The sequence below is a fragment of the Oryctolagus cuniculus genome, chromosome 2 (assembly GCF_051225735.1).
Source record: "Oryctolagus cuniculus isolate XC-2025 breed Fujian yellow rabbit chromosome 2, ASM5122573v1, whole genome shotgun sequence".
In the NCBI taxonomy this organism is placed as follows: Eukaryota; Metazoa; Chordata; class Mammalia; order Lagomorpha; family Leporidae; genus Oryctolagus; species Oryctolagus cuniculus.
This window is the reverse complement of record NC_142868.1, coordinates 103,981,039-103,993,419: the sequence shown is the minus strand read 5'-3', so window position 1 is coordinate 103,993,419 and position 12,381 is coordinate 103,981,039. Positions and strand designations below refer to the sequence as shown.

Below are 12,381 nucleotides of genomic sequence, written 5' to 3'. Positions count from 1 at the left end.
CTGCCCTTCCCGGCTGCCTACTGTGCACACTTGAGGCTCCAGCACCAGGTGCAAACACAGCTTTAAGGAGACTGCTTGGCCAGCTTCTGTGACAGACGGTCAAACCTCTAGGACAAATCCCTTCAAGGTAGGGGGCAGGGAAGACAGAGATACAGACTCCCATAGTGGTCCCGCTTTTTGACTAAGACCTGATACAAAATATATATTGTGTACGTTTTAATTTTGTGAAAATTAAAGAGATTTATTAGAAAGAGAGACAGAGAAAAATCGATTTTCCACCCACTGATTCATTCCCCAGGTGTCTGAAACAGCTTGGGCTGCTTGAGCTGAGGCAAAGGCAGGACCCAGGAATTCTACCCACGTCTCTCACGTGGTAGCAGGAAATAAAGTACTTGAGCTATCATTTGCTACTTCCCAGGCACATTAGCAGGGAGTTGGATTGGAAGCAGGGACTCCAGTTGGCACTCTGATACAGAATGTTGGCATTCCAAGGAGCAGCTTAACCTGCTGTGCCACAACACCTGCCCCACACGCATTTTTTTTCTTTTTCTTTTGTTTTTATTAATATTTTTTTACAGGCAGAGTGGATTGTGAGAGAGAGAGACAGAGAGAAAGGTCTTCCTTTTTTGCCGTTGGTTCACCCTCCAATGGCCGCTGCGGCCGGCGTACCACGCTGATCTGAAGGCAGGAGCCAGGTGCTTCTCCTGGTCTCCCATGGGGTGCAGGGCCCAAGTACTTGGGCCATCCTCCACTGCACTCCCTGGCCACAGCAGAGAGCTGGCCTGGAAGAGGGGCAACCGGGACAGAATCCGGATTTTTTTTTTTAATTTATTTATTTTACTTTAAAGTCAGAGTTACACGGAGAGAGAAGGAGAGGCAGAGAGAGAGAGAGAGAGAGAGAGAGAGAGAGAGAGAAAAGCTGGTTCACCTCCCAATTGGCTGCAATGGCCAGATCTGTGCAAATCTGAAGCCAGGAGCCAGGAGCTTCTTCTGGGTCTCCCACATGGTGGGTTCAGGGGCCTGAGGGCTTGGGCCATCTTCTGCTTTCCCAGGCCATCTAGCAGGGAGCTGGATTGGAAGTGGAGCAGCTGGAACTCGAATCAGTACCCATATGGGATGCTGGATCTGCAGGCAGCGGCTTTACCTGCTAGAAGTATTTTGGAACCACCATTGTTGGTATAGTGAGTCACCACCTGTAATGCTGGTATTTGATATGGGCACCAGTTCAAGTCCCAGCTCCTCCACTTCTGATCCAGCTCCCTGATAATGTGCCTGGGAAAGCAGCACAAGATGACCCAAGTTTTGGTCCCCTGCCACCCACAAGGGAGACCTGGAAGAAGCTCCTGGCTTTGGTCTGGCCCAGCCCTGGCTGTTGGGGCCATTTGGAGAGTGAACCAGCAGATGGAAGATGGCTCTCACCCACTGTCTGTAATTCTGCCTTTCAAATAAGTAAATAAATTAAAAAAAGAAGAAAGAAAGAAAGCTATTTTATATTTACAATCAGGAAAAAATATTCGAAGGTAAAAGAATAACATGGTGGGAAATATCTGCATAAAGAAACAAATAGATCACCCACAATCCTATCTAGAACTGATTTTCTATCTGCCCATTGACCTCTATAAAAACCCATTTGCAAACTTTGGGTTGTGCTGATTGTACAGTTTTATGTGTTTTTTTAACCTTAACACTACATGCTGAGCAGCATCCCATGTCATTCAAATTTCTAAGGCAATATGACTTTTCACTGGCTGTAAGATATTCCGTTGTGGATGTGCACCACAACACAATCACCCTCCTTTAAGTTGTTTACCATCACTGGCTTTTAGAGACAACACTGCCAAGAACATCTCTGCATACGGTTCTCCCTCTGCCCCTCTAATCACTTCCCAGAACAGGAATGGTTCAGGTTCACATACACATTACCACATGGTTGTGGTCACCATCTGTGGGTCAATCAGTATCTCATATTCAGGCCAACGCTTAAAATATTTATCCTGCAGTACAGCACGAACTTCAGTCATTCAGCATTGATGAGCTATGTGGGCACAGGGTCTTGAGTGCCCCCCGAGTGCCCTCCTGGCCTTTCAGACCCTAGATCCTAAAGGAAGCCTGGTGGCCCTTGGGAAAGGGGACAGAGGGCAGGATGGTGTTTAATGGGAGGGCTTGGGATAACTCCTGTGTACCAACTAGAAGCTGGTCATATACACTGACAGGCAATACAATTCCACTGGGGCACACCTACTGAACATTGGAGTTTCCATTCTCTTTCATAAGCTGGACAGACCCGTTACTGTAGTCTTTCCCTAAACTGCCTTCATCTTTCAGAAGTTTAAGCCTCTTGATTTCCTACCAAGCCCTAACAATTGTCTAGTAAAGACAGGATTAGATCAACAGTCTAAATGTGACCTTTATAGCCATGGCAAAAAGAACAAAGAACGAAATGTAAATCAAGAAGGAAAGTGTACAGTACATAAACATAGCTCAGATACTGAAATGGGAGTCAGTTTCTGGAGGCTGAGATGAAAGCATGCCGTCAACTCTCCCCAGGGAGCTAATGGTGGCATACCCACCAAAGGGAAAAGGAGCAGTTGTTTCAGTCACCCCTTCTCCCCCACCCAGAGGTTGGTGGCTTCTTCCTCCACGCCCAGAGGTGGTCTACTCACCCTGTTTATGGAGCTTTTGGCAAGACTTGACAACCACTGGACTGTCTGTCTATCCCACCAGGACTATCCACTCCAGGAAGCTGGACTTACTCTTTTAATCACTCAGACTCTAACCAAGAGTCTGCCCCAGAGAAGGTCCTCAACACTCATACAGTAAATCACACACCAGCTTCCCTTCAGCAACTACACTGTTTCGCTGGGTCAAACACCAGATCTGTGAAGCCTGTTCATCCTGGGATGGCAGACAAATCCTTACCTCTCCATGCCAGGGAATCTGTAGCTAAGACAGGGAGTTCTAGAACCCGCAGAGTCTGGAGAGACTCCCTTACATGTTCTTTTGCGAGGTACAGTGGGAAGGACAGACTAATTTCGTTAAGATTTATTTGTTTATTTGAAAGGCTGAGTTACAGAGAGGCAGAGGCAGAGAGAGAGATGTCTTCCATCCACCAGTTCACTCCCCAAATGGCTGCAATGGCCAGAGCTGGGCCGATCCAAAGCTAGGAGCCTGGAGCTTCTCCCAGGTCTCCCATATGGGTACAGGGTCCCAAGCACTTGGGCCATCTTTTGGTTCTTTCCCAGGCACATTAGCAGGGAGCTGGATTGGAACTGGAGCAGCCGGGACTCAAACCAGCACCCATATAAGATGCCAGTAATGCAGACAGCAACTTTACCCACTACACTATAGTGCCAGACCTTAATTTCACTTCTAATAAACTACTTCTGCCACTTCCTTTAAGCCCCGATCACATAAGAGCATGAGTGCCAATTTTAACCCACCACATGCTTGAAAACTCAATGGCAGATGAAGCCAGAGACACCTAAAAAAGTCTAGAAACAGTTACTAAAGTCTAGCTTTCTGCCTCTTATCAGCTGCTTCTGCCAAAGCTTGGTATCTAGCAAAACGAGCAACTGAATATCCAATGCTTACTCTCCTGTGTACTTAACCACGGTAAGAAAGGAAGGTCTCTAACTTCTATCCCTCTCAGCCTTCAGGTTGTCAGCCCAGCCCCTACTTCTTCCAGTTCTATGCATGACACCTACTCATTAGGGTACTGGGAACAACTGGAGGAAGAATGTCTCATCTCATCTCCTTATTTTCCAACTGGTTTCTTTCCCCTACCCTGCCCGCCCCCCACTTTTTTTTGTCTTTAATTCTACTAGGTTAGCCTATTTTCCTTTCTATCTGTGTTTTATTCAACCACTCCCTCCTTCACTGCAAGTACCAGAGGGCCTCACTTCTCAAGGAACCAAAAGAACTGCACTGTGATGACCACACACAATACAACTTTGATCTTTTTCTGCATATGGTGAAAACAGAATTCCCTTCTGTGAGGAGGAGTGGGGAACTGTTCCAATTAGGATCTGCTAACCAAGAAAAGGACTGAATGAGAAGCACTAGCTGAATTTTCAGCCACTCTCAAAACATGTCTTCAGAATGTACCTAGCGCCAGCTCAGCAGTCTGCAGAAATCCCAACAGATGAGCTGCAACCAGGCTAAGCAAGACTCTTGAATGTCTGAGTCAAGTTCAAGCTAGAAAAAAAACAACACATGCTCATCAGCAGAGTGAAAATTCACATTTCCCAAAGTAGAACTCAAAGCATCCAGAGATGTAATATGAAGAATCTAGTTCCATGGACGTTAAGCCTTGACTTTCGAAACAAAGGAGGAAAATGTAGGCGCAGTTGTCAAGTCCCAATCTTCGCCCCAGATATCTCACGTTCCTACAGCTAACACTGTCACAGCCCCCCTTCAGTTTACTCTGCAAAATCAGAAGGCCAAGAAGGGATAAAAATATTTTCTGGAAATTTAAGGACTGGTTACAGCAATTAAAGGAGATTTCTTCCTGCACCGAGACTGCTACCGGCATCACATGGTGCATACACCCCTTTATTTTCTTCTCTCTCAAGACCTACTCCTTACTTTTCCCAGGATTTAAAAATCATGTTAACAATAAGCATACACAGCATGCCTTTCGTGGTCAGATGGCTCATTGTTTAAAAAGCTTCAGTTTAAAATCCAAAAGATTGTTAACAGATGCAGTTTCTGGCTGGAGACTGGGAAAAACCTCACTTAAACAAAAGAGTATGTTGTGATTGGAACCAAAAAGGGAATTACCTTTTAAGATAAGAACCACAAACATTTCCTATTTGAAAATACCCCCAGCCCCACCATTGGGACCTTTCTTGGACCTTTCATGAAAGTTAAAAATTTGACAGGGGGCCGCTATCTATGACAAACTATGGCTGACCAACCGGGCCAGCAACTCTCCCAGATTCGTTCGGACTTTCAACAAGGCCACCACACCCGTCACTCACTCTCCCCCAGATCCCTCAGTTAGGCGAGGTTCCAATTAATCTCTTTGCAAAACTTTTGCTGCTTTCATTTTGGCTCTGGAAGTGGGTTTTTACCCAGAGACTTAGAGAGGTTCCACAAGTGAGTACAGAGCGGGACAAGTGACTGCCACTGTGGAGATTAAGTGGCCGTGGACGGAGAAGAGCCAGTGATCTGAGGAGCGCCTGGTCCTGCCTGCAGGTCCCAGCCTCCTTGGCCTGCACAACGTCTACACAGAAAGCCTGCTTTCCACAAGCTCGTGCTGTTTCTGTTGGCTGCCGCGGGCCTTACCCTACGGCTCCACTCTGTGTGCGAATGTCGGCAATGCCCTGTTTTCTAATCTTGAAAGACTGAAGATGTGAAGGAGCCATGGGCGTGTTGCTTTCCCTCAGCCTGAGAAATGGATGTGGTACGGTTTGCTGGTGATAAGCCTGATTTGAAAAGGCTACACGAGAGATGTTCCAAAGAAAATACTCGTTTCTTAACACTGAGGATGGCCACCACAGGGCTTGATCCTGAGAATGGCCAGCCTCTCTCAGGAAGTCATCTTCTCTGAGGAGAGGGGAGCATTACCTTCTTCTAGCTAGGTTTCCATGTTCTCACAGTCACTATCCACCTCCCAATTTACTGCAGAGTGCAAACTCTAATCCAGAAAGGCCTTAGTCAAGCAATGCCGCCATCTGCTTTAAAGTGAGACAGGTCTGCAGGCCCCGGGGAGTTGCAAAGGGTTAAAATGGCTGCCCCACTTAGCCATGCCAGTGCTGAAGTCACATAAGGAAACCAGGCTGCTGGGAGGAAGCTAGTGAAAAAAATGCATTCCCAAAGATCCGTGCAATCTGGCCCAATGCTGACGAACAGGGGTCATCTATCAAGAAATGGAGTTCTAAGGCCAGTGGCCACATCCATACCCAGACTCCTACAGGAAGCCAACCCCACCATGCACACTTGAGACGGCTCTGCAAGGAGATCTGATGGGGCTGAACATTGAGAAATGAGCAGCAGCTGTGAGCCTGAGGTCATTCCTATCCTCCAGGGTTTGCCTTTTTAATCTGAGAAGCAGTAGTTTCCATGATTAACTTTCAATTGCTGTCAAGGGTGTAATAAAATCTGGGAAAGAAGCAAACTTTCCCCTCAGTGAGCTGCTCCCTTTCTCTTACCCTTCCATTTCCTCTAGTGCATATTCTCAAACCCTACTTTGCATTATTTCCTACTTTTGAAAAAAAAAAAAATGATGTGCACTCGGATGAGCCAAAATAGACAACGCTTTCTGTGCACAAAGGCACTTGAGAATCCTTCCTGCTCATTTCTGGGGGTGGGGTGGGGCTCTAAGATGGTAGCATGAAAAGTTGCCCAGTTTCTCAAGACTGTATGATACCATCGGTTTTAGAACCAAACACGTGTAATTTTCCCAAGAAAATTCTTTCCCTGTGTATTAAATAAGGTTCTTGAGCCATAACCATCCATTCAAGAAGAGAGGTTTTCTGGTTGGTAAGACATGTGCGAAGAGAAAGAGCAGTAGAGAGGAGGACTCGCTCCTTCACAAAGACCCCTGTCGGCTACCACCAGATGAGGAACCCCCAGGACTTCAGTTTGGGCTCCTCTAACAGGGGCTCTGAGGTCAGACTGAGAGGCTACAGCAAGACACATTTCTCAGCAAAGGCCACCACGACCAAATCTGACACATAGTTTTACCAATTACAACCGCTCAGGTGGAAAATTAAGTATGCTGTAATGATTTTGACAGAATTCAATAAAACACTCATGACACATTCAGCGGCTCAGTCATCACACATTCATTTCCAAGTAGGTGAGGCTGGAGTTACAAGACAGAACAAGACACGGTGCCTCAGAGAGTGAGATGGGAGAGACACACACAGGCTCACTGCAACACGTGCTTCCTTGTCTGGAGATGCTCCTCGCAGAGTGCATGCCAACTACACAGGCAGCTCAGAGAGCTCTGCACACAAAAGGAGCCACACACTGCATTAGGCAACACGAGTTACCTAACAAAAGCTTTCCCTGGCCGACAGTGGTGTCTTAAAAAGACATTACATTGGCACAGTTTGCTGCTGCTTCCCTGGGTCAAGAGTGAATCACTGAGCACTGACTGTTGGAGAGAGGTAGTTGGCTCTGCCCTTCCCACATGCTTATCTTTATTCCAGTTTCTGGTGGAACAAAAGGAAGAGTGGCTATGCGTAGGAATGGCCCCAAGACTGTATGCAGAGTCTGAGAGCCACAGGGATTAAAGATGGCAGAGTGAACTTTCAGGAGGTGCAGTCTGAGGAATGAGGCCAAGTGCCAGGGATCCTGGAGAACAGGAGCTTCAGTCTGTTTGCTGCCCCCAGATAAATTCTCCCCACCCCCCCAGGTCACAGAATCCCCATCTTTTCCATGGGAAGTGACCTCCCAGAACACTTTGCTCCTAAGTAGGCCGTGGCCATGTACTTAACAGTGGAGCGTGAGGGGAAGCTGGTGGGTGTAACTTCTGGAATACGTCCCTCAATGTGGGAGCGAGGAGGCTGTGCCTTCTTGCCCTCGTTTCCATCCTAAGTTTGCAATGTGAACTGGCTAACCAGCCATCTCAGACCACAGAGGGGAGGCACACCTTAGAGATGGCAACATAGAAAGTGGTCATGTAGGGTTGTGAACCCACAACACTAGTCCTGACCTACCCATATAAGAACTGTTAGGTAAGCTACAGGGGAAACTCTGATCTTGTGTAAACCAATGTTTATGTGATTATGAATAAAGGTTATAGGTGGCAAGAGAGTCCACTGAAGGGTGGATACAAACAGCATCCAAGGAGTTGACACTTCACTGCATGTAACACCTGTGCCACAACACGCCTCACTCAGTCGGGGTTTCACAGTATAGAGAAATGCCTGGTTCCAATGGCAAAGCACAAGAGCTAAGGGAATCAGATTTTTTCAGTTACTATAATCACAACGAACAGCTTACCTTCTTTTTGCTACAGTATATTTGCCATTTCTTCTCAGCTGGAAGTGCAAACATGGCCTCCCTGTGTTTGTCTGTGAGGTCAAGTTCATCCTAAGAAGAAATAAAACAATTAGTATTTCTTAGATGAAACATTCCTGTAGGGAACAGCATCAGTATCATCAGGCAAGGAAAGCACTACCAAGCAGAATTTAAATGAACTTGAAAACAGTTAGGAAGCTAAGTGAAGATGTAATTGGCATGGAGGAAGCCCATTGTTGACCTGGGCCAGGCACTGGGGAACGAGGGGAAGTGAGCCCAGGGACAGAATCCACCTGAACAGTGCACTGCCTACTGCAGTGCCATCTGTTTGAGCAGTAAAGGCATCAAATCTCAGGAGTTTAGGAGGGTAATCACATAAAGCTGAAGTTTGCAGGGATCTTGTCAGCCTGGCCCTGAGGGACTTGAGGTTGGTGGATGGGGTGGCAGGAGGCAAGACCAAAGAGACCAAGGCCAGCTGTCATGGCACATCTGTGTTTTGGGGATTGTGCCAGCTTAGCTGAAACACTGGCATTATACAAAGGGTCATCAGATAAATGGTTTGAGAGGTAGGGAATAACCAATGTGTAGAAATCCTTAAATACCAGCCTAGATAGTTTATTGTCTTGAAAAAGGGAGCCAATGAAAATTTGAGCAAGGGAGTGAAGTCTTCGTTGCCTTAAACCCTGATTAATACTTGTTAAGAACTTTCTGTGGAGGCATTTTCTCAGTTCTCACAACAACCCGCAGAGGTGCAGTCATTATTAAATCTCTATTATAATACAGTTGGGGAAATTTAGGCTAAAAACTGGGTAAATCATTCGGTCAAGACTACATGATGGGGCTGAGCTGTCTGACCCGAGTCTAGACTCTTACCCTCTCAGATTAGTGTTTGGAAACATTGATTGTATAGTGGTTTATAGCTCATATTGGACATTAAAGGACAGCAGCCCACAGATATCCATAACTAATGAATAACAATAACAGGATAACAAATACAAAGTGTTTAAAGTTCTTGGCATGTAATAAGAACTCAACCTATACCCAATGGAGTAGCTGGTACATTGCTATTCCCAAAGGAAAAGTGATCTATTTGAGGGTGATAGACTGGTGGGTTATGAGCAAGATACACTAAAATGTTCCACATTAAAGCACAATGAGGCTTAGAATCCTGAGGAATATGAGAAAGTATCCCTGGGCAGGCTCTTGTGTACACCTGCAGTCCGTACACTCGTGGCTACACAGGCTTAGAATATCAGCTTGGCCTCTGTCCCTCCTGCCTCTGCTTAGGCACCTGTCATTTCTTCCACAAAAATCCCATGATTTTCCCTTTGCTTCATCTGCCAGTGAAACCACTCAGAACTTTCTTGGGACATCTTAACGTCTCTCTTGGCTCTGGCTATTGCTTTTCCAATGCTTCCTACCCCAGTAGCATGGCTAGAAGTTTCTGAAAGCCATGATTTCCAACTGGAGAGTCTCAGAGCCACTTGGCTTCTCACATCACTGCTTGCTCAGCATCTAGGGGTAAACAGGCGGGAGGAAGTGGTGGCATTTGTGTTCCTGTGAAATACGTGTTGCTGATGCTGCTGATCTGCAGACCACACTTTAGAACCACTGCCTTAAAACAGAACACCTGTGCTGTTTCAAGCCCCATTCAAAAAACTTCATTAGAACCACACTACCTTCATAATTACTTATCCAGTCCTCAGCCTGCCTTTGAGGGCTACCATTTATAACCCCAACTAACTTTGCTTCCAGTGTCCCCTTACACCCTGCCTCGTTAACACCTCCACCTCCATACACTTTGATCTCATAGAGCCTCTACTTCCTCACCCCGGAAGGGAACATCCTTGCTGTTGCAAGGTTGTTCTGAGGATTGACAACATCAGCTAAGCATGAAGCAATGCCTGGCATAAGGTAGCAACCGTACCATTGTCTCTATCATTTAAACACAAATCAGTTCCTATTCCCTTTTATGACCAAGGTAAACAGTAAAGGCACTAAAACTCACACACATGTAGGATTATACTCCACACAAGAAACAAGCTGAGAAGAATTTAAACAATAAGGGACTGGCAAAGCAGCCACCTGTGACGCTAGAATCTCATATGGGCACTAGTTTGTGTCCCAGATGCTCCACTTCTGATCCAGCTCTCAGTTAATGGCCTGGGAAAAGCAACAGAAGATGGCCCAAGTGCTTGGGCCCCTGCTACCCGCGTGAGAGACTTGGATGAAGCTCCTGGCTTTGGCCTGACTCAGCCCTGGTGTTTCAGCCGCTTAGTGTGAACCAGTGGACAGAAAATCTCTCTCTCTCTACCTCTCTGTAACTCTTACTTTCAAATAAATCAATCTTTACAAAGTTTAAACGATGAACAACAAGGGAAGCAATGAAGGACTCAGAAAATTTCATTACAGGGAATGTGTTAAAATGTTAGAATGTTGGCATGCAACTACTATATATGCGAAGTAATTATTCTCTTCCTTCCTTCCTTCCTTTTTAGATTTCCTGTAAGTCACACCTGCTCTCACCTATTGATGAACAGCACAAATAATGGTGACATAAATCACTTTCCAACAATCAGGTCGGTTATTCAAGCAGCACGGTGTGTTTAGTTTGGGGAAAGGCTTTTGATTTGCGAGAGTATAAATAGTGCAACCTTTACACCAGTTTCTGCTAACTGAGCAGGGGTGCGAACAAGTGTGTGAATCCTAAAACCTAGAGAGTCACAGTAAAGGGTGTTTATCATACTGTGTTTTACTGTTAGAGGCAGAAGGCTCTGCTTCTGTGAGATGAAGAAATGGCCAGTTTTGAACTGAAAGAGCACAGATGAACTAGGATCCAGGGGCAGATGTTTTCATGCAAGACAAGTTTTCAGAGAGTGAAGAAAAAATACTGTAAGGTCTCTGGACATAACTGGGGGTTACAGTAAGAAAGTAAGAAGGAATAAAATACTGACAATAACGGCTGGCAATTGAGAACTTATTCTGTGCTTAAGAGTAGTGTCTTACATGCATTAATTTAGTTTAATCCTCAAAGCAATAGGATAGACTGGACAATATTATTATCCCATTTTCCTGAAAACTGAGTCAAATAGATTAACTAGCTCACCCCTGGCAGCATAGCCAGTAAACAGCAAAGGAGGGACTTGAATCCAGACTTCCTGATCACATAGCTCATGTTCTTAACTGCCCTGTCACCTGATCAAGCCATCACCGATGCCAACAGGAAAACACATCCATCCTCTGAGTGGGGTTAGCAGAAAGGGGGCTTCTTGCCAGACATCCCTGCATTCCAGGTCTGGCTAGAGCTTATACAAGCTTGGGCATGAGACTTCACCTCTGACCATCAACTTCTTCATCTGATGGCAGGATAACATTCACTCAAGAAACCAAAAACAATTTTTTTGAGTGTCTACTAAATGCTGGGCATTGTGATATGTAGAGAACAAAGAAGTATCTAGGCACTCAGATTGTCCTGAGGGCAAAAGGGAAACTAAATAATCATACTAACTTAGGGATGATCACATTAAACTGAGTTTTGAAAGCCTGGTTATGAGTTTGTGGACTCAAGAGGCTTCCATGGCTTTGGCAGCTCATGGCGGGAGCCTCAGGTGATCACTAACGTCATAAATAAGAGTGTCAGTTGTTAAATCAACAACAGGAGTCACCGTGCACTTGCTCCCCATGTAGAATCTCTGTCCTTAATGCATGTACTATGAGAATTAATGGTAAAACTAGTCTTCAAACAATACTTTATACTTTGTATGTCTGTGTGGGTATAAATTGTTAAAATTTTTACTTAGTATAGAGTTGATTTTCTGTATATAAAGATAATTAAAATTAATCATAAGAATAGGATGGGAGAGGGGGAAGAACCGCTATAATCCAGAAGTTGTACTTACAAAATTTATATTTATTAAACAAAAGCTCTCTATTAAAAAAGACTACCTTAAATAAAGAATTTAATACAGTTTTATGACAAGAATTTTAAAAAAGCCTGTTTATGTAAAAGGAGAGACAGGGAAGGTACATGACAACTTACAGAAAAATAAGAATTACACAGGTACAAAGCATTGTACACACGGAATAGCAGCTTGAAAGCCACTAAGAACTCTGATCTTCATCCTAAGAGCAACCACAGGTCACTGGTGCATTCTAGGCAAGGAGAGGGACATAGATGAACTTCAGAACAGTAATAGGGAGTGCCGAGGCACAAGGCCCAGAGTGTATTGAGACCCCCACCCCGCCATTCCCAAGGTACCTCTGCTCTGACTCACTCTGTTTTAACAATAGCACATCTGAATCAAGCCTGCAGGACACCGAGAGACCATCGCAACCTTAAGGGAGTTATAGAGACCTTCTTGTGGTCCTGCCCGTTCCAGGATCAGGGCCAGACATGATTAAAAAAAAAAA

At 45.3% G+C, this 12,381-nt stretch overlaps 1 protein-coding gene across 8 annotated transcripts in view; it reads right to left on the bottom strand.

The window, feature by feature from the left end:
* DAAM1 (dishevelled associated activator of morphogenesis 1) overlaps positions 1-12,381 on the bottom strand; it is a 191,031-nt gene that overhangs the window by 76,989 nt on the left and 101,661 nt on the right. For all 8 annotated transcript variants that reach the window (XM_002709767.5, XM_008252840.4, XM_051834423.2 and 5 more), the window contains one exon: positions 7,954-8,043. In XM_002709767.5, coding sequence (XP_002709813.1) covers positions 7,954-8,043 — 90 coding nt within the window. The remainder of the gene's footprint in view (positions 1-7,953; positions 8,044-12,381) is intronic.